This window comes from Lepidochelys kempii, chromosome 2, assembly GCF_965140285.1.
Source record: "Lepidochelys kempii isolate rLepKem1 chromosome 2, rLepKem1.hap1, whole genome shotgun sequence".
Classification (NCBI taxonomy): domain Eukaryota; kingdom Metazoa; phylum Chordata; order Testudines; family Cheloniidae; genus Lepidochelys; species Lepidochelys kempii.
Window position 1 is genome coordinate 21,711,695 of NC_136381.1, and position 21,990 is coordinate 21,733,684.

At 47.4% G+C, this 21,990-nt stretch overlaps 2 protein-coding genes across 7 annotated transcripts in view; one reads left to right on the plus strand and one right to left on the minus strand.

The window, feature by feature from the left end:
- Positions 1–9,178, plus strand: part of TATDN1 (TatD DNase domain containing 1) — a 31,603-nt gene extending 22,425 nt beyond the window's left edge. For 4 of the 5 annotated variants that reach the window (XM_073330160.2, XM_073330161.2, XM_073330162.2 and 1 more), the window contains exons 12-13: positions 906–1,037; positions 3,109–9,178. In XM_073330160.2, the coding sequence (XP_073186261.1) occupies positions 906–1,037; positions 3,109–3,211 (235 nt within the window). In that variant the 3' untranslated portion in view covers positions 3,212–9,178. The remainder of the gene's footprint in view (positions 1–905; positions 1,038–3,108) is intronic. The other variant, XM_073330164.2, reaches the window with a different exon arrangement.
- On the minus strand, positions 128–14,868 carry RNF139 (ring finger protein 139). 2 transcript variants are annotated; one of them, XM_073330158.2, is made up of 2 exons: positions 14,601–14,868; positions 128–6,708 (listed from the first exon to the last, which is right to left on the minus strand). In XM_073330158.2, exons 1-2 carry the CDS (start codon positions 14,779–14,781, stop codon positions 4,913–4,915), a joined length of 1,977 nt encoding a protein of 658 aa, XP_073186259.1. In that variant the 5' UTR covers positions 14,782–14,868; the 3' UTR covers positions 128–4,912. The 2 variants fall into 2 exon arrangements, with proteins under 2 accessions (XP_073186259.1, XP_073186260.1); XM_073330159.2 differs by lacking the exon at positions 14,601–14,868 and adding an exon at positions 8,388–11,956.
- Positions 14,869–21,990: the final 7,122 nt, after the last annotated feature.

The window sequence follows — 21,990 nt, forward strand, 5'->3', positions numbered from 1 at the left end:
AATCCACAAGAGAGTTGATTGATCTTACTTTGATATGGCATCATCTATTCTAAGAGTGTTCAGAAGCTCTTTGTGCATAGCAATTTGTAGGAGCTTTTGAATAACGTGTACTTTCCATACTTTTCAATACATTACCAGACCTTATAGGGACACAGTTTGATTTAACAATTTCTAACAATATTTTGACAAACTTGTATGTCCCCAATTTGTAAAGTTTATCTTCTCCCTGCTGCTGTTTTAGAAAGGTTATCTGGATGAACCTCAAATTATGTTAAGAGTCTGTTCCTCCCCCTCTCTACACACATGCTTGTCAGCTGATCCTGTTTCAATTTAGCTGTTAGCAGTCAATACCTTGTTACAGAGAGTGGGGGAGAATATGCAGGGGAGCTCCCCCCACCCCCCGAAGAGCAGTACATGATATGAAGTGCAACTAACGATGGATAAAATTTTGTTTATTATTTTACTGGGAGCGGGGGAAGGATTTTCTGATTTCAGTGACAGTCAGCAACCTGTAACATTAGGTATAAAATGTTTAGGTCAAAATGGGACTAAAGTCAGTCACCCTTTAAAATGATCATAAATAGTATGCAGCCAACTTCAACCCTGAATATCAATTCTAAGATGTAAATTGGACAAAACAAAAATCTTCAGTTGATTACTTTAGTCTCAGATAAAATGAAGTGTGATAAGTGACATTGGAGGCCATCTTAGGCTAGATCCACAGAGATTTTGGTACTTAACTGCCACTTTATATGCCTACATTCTACCCTTGCTCTGCTGCTGCCTGAATTCCTGCTGGTGGGCACGTGCAAAGCTGACCAAGTTCTGATGCTCAGCACCTACTTCATGCCTCAGCCCTAGTGGGATTCACAAACTAGACTTTCTCTCATCTATCTTGCCTGCAGGTCCCAATTTGGTAGGCATTCTCAGGGGTCTCTTAAGAGCATGTCTACTGGAATGGACCCCAGAAAAACACAGCCTGAAAAAGGAGGTGGAATACTTTGTCACTGGAGCAGAGACCTGAGTCTCCCAGGAGAGTATGCTAACCCCTAGGCTATATTCTCTCTAGGCTGATGATTAAGTATGTAACACAAAAGTAAAACATCTTCAGCAGGAGAGATTGAGAGACATACATCCCAAAATACCCTGTTAGCCTAATGGTTACTCACCTGAGAGGTTTCAGAGGAACAGCCGTGTTAGTCTGTATTCGCAAAAAGAAAAGGAGTACTTGTGGCACCTTAGAGGTAGAAGACCTGTGTTCAAGTCCCTGTTCTCAATCGGGCAAAGTGTACATTTGAACCTCTCTCTCCCACATTCTGGCAGAGTACGCTAACTGCTTGGCTACTGAGTTTAAGGGCAGTACCCTCTTCCTCAGTTTTACTTGAAAAAGGACTGAGCTGATCTAGGGATCTAATTAGGAGACTCTTCAGTGGTGAATTCCAAGTGGAAACAGGCACCCAATTCCCTTTGAGGGGGTGAGGCTTAGGCAAAACCTCTCTTTGGCATTGTCTCCTAGTTAGTTTAGGCAGCCTATGGTGGCTTTTGTGAATCCGCTTTTTAGGCACCTGCCCCTCATTCACAGTGCAGAGAGTATGGGAGCCTGACTTGGGGCTAAGGTGTCCTCTGGGTGGCAGAACACCTAAATGTAGGCATTACAAGGCTTACCCTACATCCCCTTTGTGGATCAAGCCCTTCCTCTTTAACAACAAAAAGATGTGGCTATTAAAGGAGGGTAAGGTGGAAAGTACTGTCAAAATAAACTACATCAGGCCTTTGTCATAGGCCATTGGGTGATGGTCTGTTCTCCATGAGGGGAAAATTCCCTGTTGTCATTGTCAGAGCTATACAGATTCTCAGCTAGTGTTACTTGGGATGGCTACATAAGCTTCTGTAGAGCTACACCAATTTACACTGGCTAAATGTCTGACTTTATGGACTTCAGGTTGAGATTTTCTATTCAGGAAGCTAAATAGGTGGCCTGGTTTTTCAGAAGTGCTAAGCAACTTCTGCTGAAGTTAAGGGGAGCTGCTGGGTGCACGGAACTTTAGAAAAGGCCACTTATTTATTGGCCTAAATATGGACTTCAGCTTAAGATTTCCTAGTGAAACTTCCTGAGGCCAGATCCTCAGCTGGGGTAAATTGGTGTAGCTCTACTAAAGCTAATGTATCTACAACCAGCTGAGAATCTCTCCCTCAATGATCACTTTCACTTAATGTCTTGTACCTACAACAAACCACCTGTGCAGAAATTTTTCTTGTGAACTGAAGCTTTAGTGGCAATAAAGAACTTGAAAGGGCAGCACTGTAGAACTTAACTGAGGTTTTTTCTAAGCAGAAGTGTATCCACTAATTCAGCTGCATCTAAAGAAGCACAATATTGCATTAATAGTCAGAAGGTAGTCCTAAGGGCTATCGGGGATCACCAAGTAGTGGAAGGAACTACTATTCAATCCTTGTTTTTCAGCTACTAATTGGAAACCTGTATTTTCTAAATACAAATAAGTGGTAGTGCATTGCTCCACCTGTCAAGACTTCGGGTAACAGTTTTTGAAAAGTGTGACTATTAATTTAGTCTTATCCTTTGGCTTCTTCCCCATCCCTTTTAACAACAGATTTATTTAAATACCATATTCCTGAAGTGTTAATTTAACAAGCTATTGCTAAACACCTAAGAACTTGTTCATTAGAAATAAAAAATGTGGATAGGAAGCAAGAGTATAGGCTATTTAATTGACTACACTCTTAAATTCACCCTCTGAACTTCTGATGGCCTACGTGAGAGATTTATACTGCACTTTATCCAAAATAGCAGAAGTTTCACCTGTACAGCAAAATCACTTTCATTGGAATGTAAGGTTGTTTAACTACCTATGTAGGCCAAGCAAAAGTTGTCAAAGGATCAAAGATTAGGAGACTGCCAGTGAGTGGTTGATGTTTTAAGTGGTAGAAGCTAGTTACTGTGTACAAATGAAACTAAAGTATACTTGCACCATTAAGTCCTGACCATCTTGGTCCCCTCGTAGCTAGTTGTGTACGCATAAACTAAACTGACATTAGTATATTTACCATTACACATAACTGAGTAAAATTAACTTTTTTTCTTTTTAGTCAAGTGCTAGAGATAATGACGACAGTAAGAGAGGAAGACCCACTTGAACTGGCCAACACTCTTTACAACAATACTATTAAAGTCTTCTTTTCTGATATGTAATGCTGTTCCTTACCCTTATTTTGTATAAAAGTATGCAAAGTCTGTTAACCTTACTATAAAACTTAAAAAAAAAAACAACCCCTCCTGCCATAAAAAAAAAATTATATTTTGAGGTATGACAAGATTAAACCTGTCTTTGTAAACCTCAAATACTGAACATCTAAAGCAGGGGTTCTCGCAACAATTTTTTTGGTGGCCACTCTGACCATTTTTCCTAAAATAATTAACTTTAGGGAAAATAATACATATGCACATATACATGTCCAAATCACTAATTTGTGTGGGTTTTTTTTTTGCAGACTCAATAAAAAATGTACAGTTATGTCTATTCTTTTCTGGACCGAAACAGAATAGAAACAGAAAGTACTTTGCATAGTGTTGTTTTGTTGTTCTTTTTTGGGGGAGGGGAGGATTTTTTAAAGATTTGCTAGCTAGTAAGTCTGTTTCTGTGAAAAGTGATATTTGTATGTTAATCACTTTTCACAGCAGCAGGCTTGTTAGGTAGCTGGGAGACAGTGAATAATATACAAATATCACTTTTCACAACTGACTTACTCAATTTGTCCTCCAGCTTGCCAGAGCTAAGCCCTGGATAGGGAGGTGGGTAGGAAAGCAGCAGGGGCCAGGGGTAATGGGGGTTGAGCCAAAGGAGAGGAGCCCTGCAGCTATGCAACAGGGATAAGAGGCCATAATGAGGGCCAGAAGTATGGGGGTGAGTGTGGGGCTGGAGCCCAAAGCCTAATGTCCAGGGGATGGAACCTACTGCTGCCTGCCACCCCAGGTCTAAAGCCTACTCCTCTGGTATTTGTGGATCCAAAGGGGGTCAGTCCCAACACCGGCTGGTGCCCCTGGGGGGGAGCACTGCTTTGCCCCCCACCTCCATCAGTGCCAAGGAGACTATGGCTACACAAAAAGCCCGATGGCCACAGACCTAATGCCTCAACAAACTTGGTCTGCTTTTTGTACAGTCAGTTTTGCAGCTCTACTTCCCTCACAACATTCTAGGATCAATTTTAAGGGTAGGCTGTAGCAGCTATGCTCTTGATTCATCTTTTCCAGTACTCTGACTTTGTATCAGATTAAAATAAGTCTGTAAAAAGCAAAGTTTTTACTTTCCATGGTACCTTCTCATAATATTAATGAAGTTTACCTATCCATCATACAGCTTGGTTCTGAGAAAGTTTTCCAGAAAACATAGCAGTTTCATTCTTATATTCCACACACACAAGTACTTTTAAGTTTTCTACAAACCTGAACTTTATTTTGAGATAGCTATAATGTTCTGCTAATGTTTTTAAATTTATAGGTTCAAAACATTTCATCTCTAATTGTGTCTTCCAGGCATACTGAAGGTCTTTTTTCTCCAATAGTTTAACTCACAGCCAAAAATCATTGTTCTAGAATTTAGCATGCAGCCTTTGGCACAGCAGATGGATTACATATGTCACTATATCAAGTGTTTGTCCAACTTTGTCTTAAACATGTGAAAACATTTTATTCCATGTACAATAATGTACACAAGTTTAAGGTAGTCATGAAAGAGACTGGAAATAATTAGTGGTATATTTACAGTAGCACACCAGAGTAAATGACAACCATTCACAGACAACACTGAGATGCCATTGTTGTGCTTAAGTATACAGTGAAGTGAAACTTTTATTCTGTTGTTGAACTCCATTTTAAACAAATACCTCAGTGATTTTAGTCACCCACGGAGTCAGAATCAACATTAAGAGTCTCATTCTGGTGTTCTGCCACACAGTCATCATCATCACCACTGTCAGTACTGTCATTATCTTCATTTATTTCATGAGCAGCTTCTTCTGCAACTTCTACAGGATTTTCATTAGGTGCAACAAACCCATTGTTAGAGATATTTGCATTTTCCTTTTCTTCAATATATACTTTTTGATGGCACATTGGACAAGTGTCTTGAATATAGAGCCATTTCCGAAGGCAAAGTGCATGAAAGTAATGATTGCATGGAGTAATACGAGCAGATGTAGTAAACTCATGGTAGCAGATTGCACATACATCATCTATTTCATGTAACCGACTTCCTTTTACTTCAGGAAGTGAGTTTATTTTCTTAACAGCTGTCCTCCGATTTATAAAAGTTTTCCAGCCATTCTTTGCTTGCAAGTAGATGTTGAAATAAGCATGTAGACACATCATGCAAGCACGAATCTTACTTCCTGATTCAAATACCATGGTATAAGCTCCATTTCCAAACATGATCACACCAAATATAAACTCAATAATATTGCCTGTTGAACGAACATAGTAGACATAATCATCAAGCTTTTCCCATAGGACATTATAGTAGCCATCAATCATGAATAGTACATAAACCGTGATAGAAACAATTACTTTTAGGCAAAGTTCCACACAGAATGCTGTAACTGCAAAAAGCCATGTATTTAGTGCATAGTGGTGCCAAAGGATATAACTGAGCAGAACTGGAAGAATAAAAAGGCAAGCTGAAACAAGAAGTACAGGGAAGTGTCTGCGAAATGATGACACATGGGAGGCACTGAGAGACATTAGTACAGGGTCTGTCATTCCATGGATAAAATGCAGGACTGCAGTTAACAAAAGGCACATGTTTCGACTTAGGCGAACTAGTCTCTCTTCTGGCTTTAGACCACTTAAGCCAGTCTGCAGAGCCAAAATAAAAAATAAAACAGGTGCTACAAAACCAAGCCTCTTGTCATCTTCATCAGTTGATCCAATAAAGGCCAAAATACCCAGACCCAAATAATGGGCTACTGAAGAAATTACAGCGCTCATGCCTAAGACAGTTAAAGTAGAATCACACCCACTTATTATAAGACTGCAAACTAGTTCCCAACAATTTTCCCAAGAAATCAAGTAGAACTTCTCTTCTGTATTAGTTTCTGCCATCTTGACAACATAAGTTAACACAACTGCTTGTGCTGTAAGTCTCGTTAGCCAGAACACACGCAGTACAGCTGGAAAACGAATCCTTTTCCACGTATCTTCCATCAATAACTGTAATCCATAAATGCGATACATATGCCTTAAAAGGAGATAAACGTATCGTGTGGAATAATAGAACCATTTAATTTTCATAACTAAATTGATTGTGGTATGTAATGTCAGAATTAGGCCTGAAATAAAAACTAAAATCTGTCTGACATTTAAAGGTAATTCAATGATCAAGCCTATTATAGGAATCAGTATATCCAGTATGATTAGTTGGGAGTATATGGACTGTACGTTTAACAATGTAACATATCCAATCCCAAAGGTAAGCTGAAGGATAGAAAGTGCCATCCATAGTGAGGGTCCTTTATGAGGGAGGAACTGAATTCCAAAAGCTGCTGTGTAGTAAGCACTGTAGAAGTTTATGTGCAAAGAAGCATAATAATTCACCAACACTGAGGTTGCAGCTAGCAGAAATGCTGAGCTGATCATATAAAACTTGAAAAGTGCTCGCTGTTGCAAGACCAGAACAACACTGGATACAAAGACCCCTAAAAAACAGAATGAAATCATTTAGTTTTCAGCAGAAATTAGACATACGCATTTTACCTATTAACTCTCATGATACACAGTTCAGAGTTTTTAGCTTTGATGCTTTTATTTACCTTTAAACATTTCTAAAAAACATTTGTGAGTAGAGCTACTCTTTAAACTTTAGCTTTTTCTGTGCAAGAGGCACAGGGTACAGGACTACTTAACTTGCTTTTAATACACACAAAAAGTGAGCCCCACACCAATTATGCAAAAACAGTAAGTCACCACCACAACTGTCCGTCTTTTTTGCAATTTCAATACAAAGACTTAACTACTTCCCCCATCTCGGTAGAGTGGGATCCTTCCAGATCAGTATTGAGACACAATGCAGGGAGATTCATAGATTTTAAGACCTGATGGGACATTTGTTCATCTAGTCTGACTTTCTGTATATCACACACCACTAAATTTCCACTCAGCTACACCCGTATTGAGCCAAATAACTTATTTTTGACAAAAGCACTGAATTGCCAATGCCTGAACTCTTCAAGTACTGTGAATCTATAGAGGACTTCAGTCTGTAGGACAATTAATCCAGAGCCTTTCACTAACTTTTTTTTTTAATTATTTTTAAAATTTAGAGAACAGTATAAGTAAAATGTTGCTATCAGAATATATTTTGAAACCTTCAGACATTCTTAAATTGCTGCTATTTTGAGGTGTTCACTTCAATCATTCTAAGAAGTCAAGCTATTACAACACCTTAAATAATCTAGTGTCCAATTAGTTTAACTTTTTAGTTTGACGATAGGAAACCAATTATTTTTGTAATATAAGTATGATAGTAAGAGAGAAAGCCAAGAATACAACTGTGCACATTCATTTTCATACAGGATACCATATTCCTATCCAGATCTGTAGAAAGTTGCTGAAAACCTAGGGTAAAACCTACAATTTTTTTTACGTATTTCTAACAGCTGTTTGACTCAAATGACAAAACAATCCGCTCCAATTTGCTTGAGGCAGCATTTTTCAACCTTTTGAGATTGGTGACCACTTATTCAAAGTCAAATTTTGCAATCTAACATTTTCACTCTTATAGTAAATGTATTAACAATGATAAACCTATATATTTTTGTGTGTGTCGAGAGATTGGTAGGGAATACTTGAAGGGTAAGGGTCTGCAGGGAATAGGGGAAGATTTTTTTTGTTTTAGACTGTGATACCCCAACCCAATTCCTTTCATGACCCTGCTGCGGGTTACAACCCACTGGCTGAGCAACACTGGTCTAGAGAAACCAAAAACATACTGCTCTTACAAGCTGAGAGACAATCACAGAAATTAGACCTAATTGGAAAATAGAATAGATACTAGTCACTGTAGGCCATTCCCTATAACACATTTTAAAGTTTGTTTTCCCAGTCTAGCTAGATTTAGTTTTCCTACATTATGGAGGGAATTTTAGGATTCCGTTCCACAGCTTAATAGATTGTTAGGAAGTTTTCAGAAAAAATGTGTATTAATTTCATCTTGTAACTCCTAGATATACATCCTTGTACTACCATAAATAATTTGACATAATTTGATATTTATACTATTCAGATATTTTTGAATTGTTATGTCTCATCCTATGTAATTTCATCTTTTTTTTTTTATACGTGTACAGATTTACTTTTATTGGTCTTGTTTGCCCACCTCTGAATTAGAGGGAGTTCAAAGTACGGCCCATGGGACACTCCTGCCCAGCCCCTGAGCTCCTGGCCTGGAAGGCTAACCCGCAGAACCTTCCCTGCTGTTCCCCCTCCCCCCGCAGCCTCAGCTCACTGCACCACCGGCACAATCCTCTGGGCAGCAGAGCTGCAGAGTCACAGCCTGGCCCGGTGCTCTGTGCTGCGTGGTGGTATGGCTGGCTCCAGCCGGGCGGTACAGCAGCCTGGCCCGGTGCTCTGTGCTGCGTGGTGGTATGGCTGGCTCCAGCCGGGCGGTACAGCAGCCTGGCCCGGTGCTCTGTGCTGCGTGGTGGTATGGCTGGCTCCAGCCGGGCGGTACAGCAGCCTGGCCCGGTGCTCTGTGCTGCGTGGTGGTATGGCTGGCTCCAGCCGGGCGGTACAGCAGCCTGGCCCGGTGCTCTGTGCTGCGTGGTGGTATGGCTGGCTCCAGCCGGGCGGTACAGCAGCCTGGCCCGGTGCTCTGTGCTGCGTGGTGGTATGGCTGGCTCCAGCCGGGCGGTACAGCAGCCTGGCCCGGTGCTCTGTGCTGCGTGGTGGTATGGCTGGCTCCAGCCGGGTGGTACAGCAGCCTGGCCTGGTGCTCTGTGCTGCGTGGTGGTATGGCTGGCTCCAGCCGGGCGGTACAGCAGCCTGGCCCGGTGCTCTGTGCTGCGTGGTGGTATGGCTGGCTCCAGCCGGGCGGTACAGCAGCCTGGCCCAGTGCTCTGGGCACCGCGGCTGTAGTGCTTCCAGCGCTCCAGGCAGCGCGGTAAGGGGGTGGGGGTTTGGATAGAGGGCAGGGGAGTTTGGGGTGATGGTCAGTGGGCGGGGATGTGGATAGGGGTCGGGGCGGTCAGAGGGCAGGGAACAGGGGAGTTGAATGGGGGCATGGGGTTCCAGGGACGGTCAGGGAGAAGTGGTGGCTGGATGGGGCGGCGGGGGGCAGTCAGGAATGAGAGGATGGGTTGGATGAGGCAGGGGGGCTGCCAAGGGACGGGGGCGAGAAGCGGGGGGGGGGTCGGATGGGGGCAGGTGCCGGACCTCTATACAATTTCAGAAACCCGATGTGGCCCTCAGGCCAAAAGGTTTGCCTGCCCCTGCTCTAATTTATCTCTCTCTCTTATAAGGTCTTGTAATAAGGTGTTCAGAACTGAACAAACTCATACAGAGAGGAACTATTAACTACTTGTTTTGTGACATGATAGAATTCTGTGATGTGTGTACAAAAGCATTGGTCTTTGCCTGCCATATCACTGTGAAAACTCACACCGAATTTGTTGTCTGTCAATTTCAGGTCTCAGCATATTTGTTTGCCACATTTTTCCCTCATATAGAATTTGTGATGTCTTTTGCCCCCGATTTAAAAGCTTGCATTTTTCCATGTTTAATCTTGTTGTGTTTTTCTTGGGCCATGTTTCTAATCTCTACATATATTTGTATTATCTCTGTCCTTCCAATGCCTCCTTCTTTAGTATCATCTATGCATTTCATTAGTGTGCCATTTATCACCTCAACAACCACCTCCAAGTCATTATTGAAAATGTTAAATACAATGGGACTCACACTAGCCTCTGTAATACCTCACTCGTCCATGGCCCTTCTGCCCATGCGACAGTGTTCACATCCAAACCAGTCTGGATAAATTTTGACTAATATCGTGAGGATTTTTTTTTTTTTTGCGCTTCTGCAATAACACACCATTCTAAGTAACGAAGAGCTGCAGGCACCTGCTCGGGATAGGATTGTACCCAGTACCAGTGTAGTTCTAGCTATACACATATCGTGAGTTGCTAGCAACTTCATTTGGAAAATCCAAATATATCATACCTGGTTCATGTGTTTTATATAAGGACAGAACCCGATTGCTTTCTGAAAATAATATTTTAAATTGATTGCTGCACAATGCTCTAAATCCTCTGAGAACAAAGATTTACAAACAGTAAAAAACAATTATCTTAACATGAGGATGACATTACTAATAGTGTAATTTGTATCTTCCCTTATACTGTAATCAATACCTCTAATTCCCTTGTTTCTATTCTCAGCTGCACTCCCTGCAATTTGTCAATATCTTTCTGGTAATGTGGTACCCAGAATTCAACAGAGTATTCAAAAGTCAGTAATATACAAGCTATATTAGAAGGAACTATTACTTGTCCACATACTATTTATTTTTTAACTCTTTAATCAGCCACTGAACTGTCTTTCCACCCCCAACTCTGTCCACCTCAAGCTCAATCTACACTTAGAAAGCAACATCTCCAGTGAACCTGTCAAATCAGCACACCCCAAAGAAGAGATATTGCCTTCTGAAGTGACAATTTAATGCATTAGACACACATGACCCCAGAAATTATTTTAATGCTTAAAGAAAACTGGGAGCCAAAGGAGATGGTGAAAGGAGAGTGTGTAATTAGGGAGATAAAGTGAGAGGTTAAGCAGAAAGGTTAGAGAAAGCTTGGAAATAGTTTTAGGACTCCATTCTGCCCTGACTTCCTATTCACCTAATCCCAGTTGAAGCCAATGTGGTTACTTACATAGGAAGCAAATCAGGGCAGAACTGAATACAAAACTTAAACGGAAGCAACAGGATTCCATAATGTACCATAACTGTACAGCATTCCATTCATTCTTCTCAAAACAAGATATACTATCTGGAATAGCGTTTCAAAACTATTCAAACAGCACTCTCCAACAGTAGCAATGAAATTTCATTGGGACACATAACCTTTCCTCCCATCCATAGCTAAATTAGGGTATTTATCCTATTTTTATAAAAGTATATCAAATGCTGCAACCAGTTTAGTTTTTAAAAAAAGAAAAGGAGTACCTGTGGCACTTTAGAGACTAACAAATTTATTTGAGCATAAGCTTTCTTCCAAAACTTTCCATGGAGGAAAAATAAACAAAGAACAAAATGATTACCCGCTCCTTCTCCAAAAACCTATCATACAGACACCATTCTGAAGAGTGCCATAATCATATTATTAGACACTTAACAGAGATCATCCAATAACAAACACACCAACTCTCATTTATGTGGGATTAATTCCAAGGCACTTTCTAAAGCATCTGCCTCATACAAAACAGGACTTTGAAAGGTGTTTGAAAGGTGTTCTAAACGAGACATTTAGAAGTATCACTTAAAAAAAAGGTAATTTATCAGTTTAAGGTAGTGCCCACACCAGCTTAGGGAACAGAGGGAGTAAGTCAGGGCCTTCCAGTCCCGCAAGACAAGAGAGACCTTCCTAATGAACAGGAACCATTTACCCCCCTCCCTTTCTCCCAACATACAGAAAAGCAGGAACAAGAAGGGCTCCTTCTCCAAAAGCACCACTACCAGCTTCAACTGAAGGCACAGCGGGCACATGAAGGCTTTCTAGCCTGCATACTACAATCCATGAACTCACCTAGGCACTGAGCCATGTAGCCTACCCAATTCTTCACATGAGCAGCAGCAGCCACAAGAAGCCTTTGTGTAATGACACATCCACTCCAGTAAAACTATTTCTCTTTGTGGATGGCAGGGATGGATAGCCCAGTGGTTTGAGCATTGGCCTGCTAAACCCAGGGTTGTGAGTTCAATCCTTGAGGGGGCCATTTAGGGATCTGGGGCAAAAATTGGGGATTGGTCCTGCTTTAAGCAGGGGGTTGGACTAGATGACCTCCTGAGGTCCCTTCCAACCCTGATAGTCTATGATTTCTGCTCCTACTGTTCTTGTAAAGTGCTGGAAATGACCCACCTTGACTATCACTACAAAAGGTTCTGCCCCCCGCCGCTCTCCTGCTGGTAATAGCTCACCTTGTCACTCTTGTTACAGTCTGTATGGTAACACCCATTGTTTCATGTTCTCTGTGTATATAAAATCTCCCCCGCTATATTTTCCACTGTATGCGTCCGACAAAGTGAGCTGTAGCTCATGAAAGCTTATGCTCTAATAAATTGGTTAGTCTCTAAGGTGCCACAAGTACTCCTTTTCTTTTTGCAGATACAGACTAACACGGCTGCTACTCTGAAACATTGTATTTTGTGTTCCCTTCCCCCACCTTCTGCCTCTCTCCTGTCTTTTGGGATTGCAAACTCTGTACAGGTGGGAACTGCATTTGTACCGTGCTTAGGACAATAGTATCCCAGTCCTGTTTATGGGACACAGGAACACTACTGTAATATAAATATATTATATATCACACAGGAAAACAATGAAAAATTCCCCACTATCAACCATGACTCCTGCCAAGTTTCACTTTTTCCCTATCTGGGAATTCTTTTTCTTGTACTTTATAAGCTATAGGATTGAAAAAACTGGGTTTCTTTAATCTGAGGAAGAGAAGACTGAGGGGAGACATGATCATAGAATCACAGGGTTGGAAGGGACCTCGGGAGGTCATCTAGTCCAACCCCCTGCTCAAAGCAGGACCAATCCCCAATTTTTACCCCATCCCTAAATGGCCCCCTCAAGGATTGAACTCACAACTCTGGGTTTAGCAGACCAATGCTCAAACCACTGAGCTATCCCTCCACGCTGCAGTTTTAAAGTACGTAAAAGGTTGTTACAAAGATGAAGGTGAAAAACTGTTCTTGTTAATCTTTGGAGATAGGACAAGAAGCAATAGGCTTAGATTGCAGCAAGGGAGGTTTAGGTTTGACATGAGGAAAAACTTCCTGTCAGGGTGGTTAAGCCCAGGAACAAATTGACTAGAGAGGCTGTGGAATCTCTGTCACTGAAGGTTTTTAAGAACAGGTTAGGAACACCTGTCAGGAATGGTCTAGTTATTATGTAGCCCTGCCTTGAGTGCAAGGGACTGCACTAAATACTAGATGACCTCTTGAGGTCCCTTCCAGTCCCACACTTCTGTGATTCTATTACATTCAAAGATTTTGAAGTATGTTTCAACAAAGCATATTACACTTCTGGTGGTTGTTTTTTAAAGTCTCTCTTATCAGAATGTGATATGTGTAAGATCACCAAGCAAAGGACTGTTGAAAATCTCCAGACTACACAGAACATTACAATCTCAAATATGGAGAAAAAGAAAAACTCTAAAGAGAAATGGATAGTAATGCAAAATGGTCACATAGCAGAAGACCCATTACCACAGTGTAATCTATTTTAGAGACACTGAAGGTATTAGCTTCAGCATCACTTGCAGGACTCGTTAGCCGGATAAAGTTACAATCATAATTCCTAACACTTGGATGGAATTTTAAAATTTTCTAGGGTTCTCAAATTGTTACTGAGGGGCAAAAATATCTCATTTGAGGGCAGGTTAGGAGCCACAGGCAAAAAGCAAGAGAATGAGGAAAGAGGAGCAGAAGAAATCTCTTCAGTTTACTTCAGTTAGGAGATATGTAGCAGAAGGAATCAGCTCTCAACTTGCTGCTGTTAGGAGGGAGAGATGCTGAAGCAGAAGGAAAAAAATGATGAGTGGAGAATAAAAGAGTGAAACGCTATGAGCTCAATGAAGTCAGACCAGCAGCAGGAGAGGAGGAAAGTGCAGACATATCTACTCAATACAGGTAAAAAAGAGAACTAGGGCAACAGAACAGAGACTAGAGAATTCGGATCAGCTGGCAGTGAAACAGGAAGGAGAAGAAACGTGGAAGCGCTCAAGGGAAGGGGCCCTAGGTATAGAAGGGTTGCGGGGAAACAGGCGTAAGACACCAAGAAGAGTTATGGGGAAAGCAGCAGCCACCAGACAGAGGCTGGCGGGTGACTCGGCTGAGCTCGAAGTGGGGAGGGAGGCGGCCGGGAGGTGTGCGGATGCACCAACAAGGAGGAAAGGAGTACTTGTGGCACCTTAGAGACTAACCAATTTATCTGAGCATGAGCTTTCGTGAGCTACAGCTCACTTCATCGGATGCATACCGTAGAAACTGCAGAAGACATTATATACACAACAAGGAGGGTGGCGGACAGTTGGGAAAGTGCAGGTATCCCCCGGGGCCCAGGGGGATACCCAGCCCCCGCGGCAGTGCCTCCAGGAGCCGGGGTGGGATAAGAAAGGGGATGTACAGTGGAAGAGGTCTCCCCCAGCAGCACCCCCAGGAGCCCGGTGAACAGGGGGAGGAGAGTAAAGGGGGGGTGTCTCTCCCCCAGCAGCACCCCCAGGAGCTCAGTGAACAGGGGGAGGGGAAGAAAGGGGGGGTCTCCCCCCAGCAGCACCCCCAGGAGCCCGGCGCACGGGGGGGGTCTCTCACCCAGCAGCCGCAGCAGCACCCCCAGGAGCCCGGCGCACAGGGAGCCCCCCGGCAGGGGGTAAGAGTTGAAGATGGCGTCGATGAGGAAGAGGCTGGGCACCCGCAGCGCAACTTCCAGCCCTGTTCGGAGCCGCGGGCCCAGCCCCAGCCCCGGCAGCTGCGGGGGACCAGGGGCCGCCATCCCCCGGGACCCGCCGCCTCGTACCAGTCTCTGGCCCAGGGACCTCGCTATAGTCCTGCTCCCGCCTCCTGGACGGGCCAGGCCCCCCGCAGTGCGGCCTCCTCCATGTTCCTTTCGCGCTCGGGCCTCGGCCTGCGGCAGCCCGCACCACCCTACAGGGAGGGGGAGGCGGAGACACGGCGCCGTCACAATGCGCGGCCCCGCCCCCGGCTTCCACCCGGGGCGGGCGGCTGCTGCCGCTGGGGGCTCGGGGAGGGTTTTCGCCGGGAGCCCTGCTGCCCCCGGGTCTCGCACACCGCCCCATAGACTCCCCGCACACCGGGCTGCCCCTTCAGTCCCCCGCACACCGCCCGGCCGCCCCATAGACCCCCTCACACCGGGCTGCCGCCTCAGCCCCCCCGCATACCGCCCGGCCGCCCCATAGACCCCCTCACACCGGGCTGCCGCCTCAGCCCCCCCGCACACCGCCCGGCCGCCCCATAGAGCCCGTCACACCGGGCTGCCGCCTCAGCCCCCCCGCACACCGCCCGGCCGCCCCATAGAGCCCCTCACACCGGGCTGCCGCCTCAGCCCCCCCGCACACCGCCCGGCAGCCCCATAGACCCCCTCACACCGGGCTGCCGCCTCAGCCCCCCCGCACACCGCCCGGCCGCCCCATAGAGCCCGTCACACCGGGCTACCGCCTCAGTCCCCCCCAGCACACCGCCCGGCCGCCCCACAGAGCCCGTCACACCGGGCTGCCGCCTCAGCCCCCCCGCACACCGCCCGGCCGCCCCATAGAGCCCGTCACAGCGGGCTGCCGCCTCAGCCCCCCGACCGGCAGCCCCATAGACCCCCTCACACCGGGCTGCCGCCTCAGCCCCCCCGCACACCGCCCGGCCGCCCCATAGACCCCCTCACACCGGGCTGCCGCCTCAGCCCCCCCGCACACCGCCCGGCCGCCCCATAGACCCCCTCACACCGGGCTGCCGCCTCAGCCCCCCCGCACACCGCCCGGCAGCCCCATAGACCCCCTCACACCGGGCTGCCGCCTCAGCCCCCCCGCACACCGCCCGGCCGCCCCATAGAGCCCGTCACACCGGGCTACCACCTCAGTCCCCCCCAGCACACCACCGGGCTGCCGCCTCAGCCCCCCCGCACACCGCCCGGCCGCCCCATAGAGCCCGTCACACCGGGCTGCCGCCTCAGCCCCCCCGCACACCGCCCGGCAGCCCCATAGACCCCCTCACACCGGGCTACCGCCTCAGTCCCCCCCAGCACACCGCCCGGCCGCCCCATAGAGCCCGTCACACCGGGCTGCCGCCTCAGCCCCCCCGCACACCGCCCGGCCGCCCCATAGAGCCCGTCACAGCGGGCTGCCGCCTCAGCCCCCCGACCGGCAGCCCCATAGACCCCCTCACACCGGGCTACCGCCTCAGTCCCCCCCAGCACACCGCCCGGCCGCCCCATAGAGCCCGTCACACCGGGCTGCCGCCTCAGCCCCCCCGCACAGCGCCCGGCCCCCCTAGACTCACCTCCCCCGAACACCTCCCAGCCGCCCCATAGACGCTCCACACACTACACTGCCGCCCCATAGCACTCCCTCACACCACACTGCCGCCCCAGAGCCCCCCTCACACCGTACTGCTGCCCCCCATACCCTTCACAGTGCATTGCTGACACATAGCCCCCCACACACACACTGCTCGGCCGCCCCCTCTTCCTGCCGCCCCATGAACCCATCCCTCACCCTGCACTGCCACCCCATAGCACCCCCACACCGCCCGGCCGCCCCATAGACTCCCTCACACCGTACTGCCACCTCACCCCCTCACACTGCACTGCTGCCCCCACCCCCTCCACACTGCACTGCTGCCCCATAAACCCCCATCACACCCTACTGCTGCCCCCCATCCCCTCACAGCGCATTGCCAACCCATAGCCCCTACACACACTGCATGGCCGCCCCCTCTTCCTGCTGCCCCATGAATCCATCCCTCACCCTGCACTGCCGCCCCATAGCCTTCCCTCACCGTACTGCTGCCACCACCCCTCCATTGCACTGCCGCCCTGTAAACCCCCATCACACCCTACTGCTGTCCCCCACCCTCTCACAGCACATTGCTGACCCATAGCCCATCACTGTCACTCCTTTCACACCCTACTGCCACCCACAGCCCATCACTGTAACCCGCTCACACTTCACTGCCGCCCCATAGCCCATCACTGCAACCCCCCTCATACCCTACTGCCACCCATAGCCTGTCACAGTAACCTGCTCAAACCCTACTGCCGCCCATAGCCCGTCACTGTAACCCGCTCACACTTTACTGCCGCCCCATAGCCCCTGCAAACCCTACTCCCATGGCCCCCTATAAGCCCCACTATAGCCACCCACATGTCCTACTGCTACTCTACCTACCGCTCCTCCTCACATTCCTCAAACCACACTGCTGCCTAATTGCCCAAACCCTGCTGCAACCCTCTTAACCCCCACAAACTCCACTGCTGCCCCCTCGCATCTCCTAATAACCCTCAGACATCTCAGATGCCACTGCTGCTCCACATCCCCCCTGCAAACCTCACTGCAACCCCCACTCACACCTACCTACTGCACCCATCACAAGCCTCAAATCCCCCCTGCAGCCTCATCCATAATCCCCATAAACCTTATTGCAACCTCCCTCTCACACATCTCAAAATCCCAGTGCAGCCCCTCTAAAACCTCCACAAACCCAGTTGCAGTCTCCCTCACACAAACACTTTAACCCCCCTTTGCAACCCGCTCATATGCCCCCAAACCCCACCTATACACAAACACGCACGTTGAAACCCCACTGCAGCCACACTTGTACATCTAGGCCCTGTCTACACTATAGAGTTTTGTTCACAAAAGTTATGTTGACACTCAAAAAGCGCTATAATAAAAATCGGTATTGCATGATCACACTTGTTCCCTCTGTCGGTGGAGTGCATCCACAATTGGGGCACTATCATTGACAGTGTGAACAATGCACTGTGAGTACCTATCCCACAGTGCAGTTTAACACCTGCCGCTAGGTCTAGTGGGAAGGCGGAGTGGATCGGGGCACATCTTGAGATCAGGTTCAATGTCCCATGATGCATCATTTTCCATCCCAGCATTCTATGGTCTTCTGGCTTTCTTTCACGGCATTTTTCAACAGCTCTTGGTTGCTGTGCACTCCGGCATCTTTGTGGATGGATCGCGCACTGCTCTCCTGTGCTCTGATAACTGTCATTAACACATCACGAATGGCAGTGCAGTTAATCATGAAGTTCCTAATGAACAAGACTCGCAGTTGCCTGACATGGTGTGTGATATGGCTAGGAGCGACTTTAGATTTCTTTTGGCATTCTCAGAACAGCTGCAGACAGTGGATCATCGCTTTTGGGCTTAGGAAACAAGCACCAAATGGTGGGATTGTACTGTCATGCAGGCCGGGGATGACAAGCACTGGCTACAGAACTTTCGGATGTGGAAAACCACCTTCTTGGAACTGTGTGTGGAGCTCACCCCAGCACTGAGGCACAAGGACACCAGAATGAGAGCTGCCCTATTGATAGAGAAGCGTGCGGCAATTGCAGTGTGGAAGTTTGCGACTCCACACTGCTACCTGTTGGTCACAAATCAGTTTGGAGTTGGGAAGTCGACCGCTGGGGCTGCGTTAATGCAAGTGTTCAAATCACTTAATCACATCCTGCCACAAAGTACCGTGACTCTGGGAAATGTGCGTGAAATAGTGGATGGCTTTTCAGAAACGGGTTTCCCTAACTGTGGACAGGAGATAGATGGCACACATATTCCAATTTTGGCACCAGACCACCTTGCAACAGAGTACATCAATAGGATGGGGTACTTCTCCATGGTGTTGTAGGCGCTTCTGGATAACCATGGGCAATTCACTGACATCAGCGTTGGGTGGTCTGGGAAGGTGCATGAAGGGAATGTTGAAATGCCCATAGTGATCTTGGGAGACACAGCGTTCCTCTTAAAACCAGAAAAGGAGTACTTGTGGCACCTTAGAGACTAACCAATTTATTTGAGCATGAGCTTTCGTGAGCTACAGCTGACTTCATCGGATGCATACCGTGGAAACTGCAGCAGACATTATATACACACAGAGAACATGAAACAATACCTCCTCCCACCCCACTGTCATGATCTCTGTGTGTATATAATGTCTGCTGCAGTTTCCACGGTATGCATCCGATGAAGTGAGCTGTAGCTCACAAAAGCTCATGCTCAAATAAATTGGTTAGTCTCTAAGGTGCCACAAGTACTCCTTTTCTTTTTGCGAATACAGACTAACACGGCTGTTACTCTGAAACCTCTTACAACCATGGCTCATGAAACCTTACATGGGAAAATTGGATCGCAGTAAGAAGCAGTTCAACAACAGGCTGAGTAGGTGCCGGATGACCGTGGAATGTGCCTTTGGCAGATTAAAGATGTACTGGTGATGCCTTTATGGCAGGTTAGACCTCAGTGAGGGTAATATACCCATTGTCATAGTCACGTGTTATATGTTGCATAATATTTATGAAGCTAAGGGTGAAAGGTTTGCTCAGGGGTGGAATGCTGAGGCAGACTGCCTGGCTGCTGATTTTGAGCAGCCAGATACCAGGGCTATCAGAGGGGGGTAATTCGAGGAAGAAATTGTGAAATTATGGGCCTTAAATTCAAGTAAGTAAATGATTAAACTGCCTATGTATGTCTTGGTAGTGCCTGCTATCTCAATTTGTAAGACACAAATAAAGATTAGTTATTGTTCAAAACTTTGCTATTATTTCAGAAAAAACAACACACACACACACACACACAGAGTTGGTGGGAAAGGTGGTACCAGGGAAGAGCAGACTTTCAGAGCTGTGTGTAGGTCCAGCTATCATTTTGAAAGTTGTCTGAAGGGGTGGAGTGAGCGGGAAACCGAGAACTTCCAGAAAGCGGAAAGGAATGTGCAGGTAGAGTTGGGTGGGGGAGGGGAGGACACGGAAAAGAGTTTTGAATGAGCTGCAGGGGAGGGCGTGCACACATCTGCTCAGACTGCAGCATTATTAAGGACTTCAGCATCTGCTTGTTTGTTCCTCCATGATTTTAATCATCGACACGGTAGCGTCCTTAACGAATTCCTGATTTTCTTTTCTGTCCTGCCTTTTGGCTTCCCTCTACTTCCTGGAGAGGGCCGGATTAAGGCAGGAGCTTTAGGGGCTGCAGCTCAGGGCCCTGCAAAAATAAATTACAGGCAGCGATCTCTGGGATGCTAAAAGGGGCTCTCAGGCAGGCTGCCTGCCTGCCATAGCCCCACGCTGCTCCCGGAAGCGGCTTGCTGCTGGCACATCTCTGCAGCCCCTGGCGAAGGGTGGGGGAGGCAGCTCCGTGCGCTGCCCCACCCCCAGCACTGTCCCCACAGCTTCCATTGGCCAGGGGCGGCACTTGCAGGTGCGGGCAGTGTATGGAGACCTGCTGCCCTCCTCCCCCAAAGGGGCACCTAGAGATGTGCTAGCAGCCAGCCACTTCCGGGAGTGGCATGGGTCTATGGCAGACAGGGAGGCAGCCTGAGCCCTGCTGCACCGCTGGCCGGGAGCTGCTTGTGGTAAGCGCCTCCCAGCCAGAGCCTGCACCTCGCACCCCCTCCTCCACCTGAACCCCTGTCACAGATCAGAATCCCCTCCTGCACCCAAACTCCCTCCCAGACCCTGCACCCCCTCCTGCACCCCAGTCCCCTGCCCCAGCCCCCTCCTGCACCAAACTCCCTCCCAGGAAAAAGACTGGTATACAGGGGCCCCACAAAATCTAATAGCCCCAGGCCCACAGGAGAGTTAATCCAGCCCTGCTCCCGGAACATGTCTTCTTTGCTCCGTCTTGGGCACTTTCTTATCTCGCGGAGACACTCTGCTGCTGTGTATGGGGTATCTCTAAGGCCACATCTGCAGAAACACAAGAAACAATGCACAGAAGCATGATTGTTAAGTTCATGCACAGCATTGAAACATTTCAGTAAAATACACCTCTGGTAACATTACAATCACTCTCTCACTGACCCTTGGCAAGCGCACATCTCGGCAAATACCCAAAGCATGGTGAGTGTTGGCTGGAGGGGAGGGCTCTCTACATGGGAAAAAGAGCACTGTAGAAGGGATGCGGTGCAGCTGACTAGGGGAAAAAAATCTAAATTCTCCCACATTTTCCACAGGCAGGGGTCATTGTAGTAGATCTCTCACTCCTGAGGGTAAGCAGGGAAACAAGGGCACATCTACTACACACTTGTGGATTCCACCCTGGTCCCTATGTTGCTCACCTGTGTGCCGGTTTGGTCCCTGCACAAGTGATTGCTGAATGGCGCGGGAAGTTTCCTACAATGGGGGAAGGAACAAAGCAGCTCTGCCAAGGAACCTTCAGCAGAGGAATGCCGAGACCTCCAAGGAAGTTTCCTAGAGATCTCTCTGGAGGATTCCCAGGAGATCTTGGCATGCATCAACACCCTGTTCCGCCATATTGATTAGCTGCCCAGGAAGTGTCTGGGAACACAGTAATACAGCCAGCCTTCCCATTTTTATACCCTGAGTCCACCTCCACACTACACAAACCACATTCACTTACCAGGTGTCTTCTCTCCTTCTTCTTGCTCACCTGAGAGCAACTGGGAGCAACTGAGACTGGCTAGACACCTCTAGAGTGGTAAACAGTTCCTGGCTGCCTGCTCCACCAGGCGACCCTGTTCTGGGTTCAACATTGTCGTCTAACTCCATTCTTCATCAATGACTTCGTCCTCCGGGTTAGGTCCTCTTTCTGCTGCCTCCAGGCCTGCCAAAATATCAATGGGGGTCTTGGTGGTGGCGGTGGGGTTGCCACCAAGGATAGCATCCAGTTCCTTGTAGAACCAGCAGGTCTTGAGTGCAGCACCAGAGTGCAGGTTTGCCTCCTTTGCTGTATGGTACACCTGACTCAGCTCCTTTATCTTCACGCTGCACTGCAGTGTGTCCTGATCATAGCCTTTTTCGCACAAGCCTTGCACAAGTATCAAAATTCCTAAGGCTGAAGCACAGCTGGGATTGCACAGCCTCCTCTCTCCAAATACTGAGCAGATACAGCAGCTCCGCAGTGGGCCAAGCGAAAGAGCGTTTGCTGCATGAAGCCACCATGGTCACCTGGGAAGATGCTATGAGTCCTCTCCACACCGAGCAAACAGGAAATGGAATTTTAAAAAT

What these genes read in the sequence shown, in the direction of transcription:
- RNF139 (XM_073330158.2), bottom strand. Translation starts at nt 14,781, where the DNA reads ATGGCGGCCCCTGGTCCCCCGCAGCTGCCGGGGCTGGGGCTGGGCCCG. An exon ending in GGTGCTGCTGCGGCTGCTGG is followed by an intron (nt 6,709 to 14,600) that starts GTGAGAGACCCC and finishes TCTGTTTTTTAG; the next exon opens with GGGTCTTTGTATCCAGTGTT.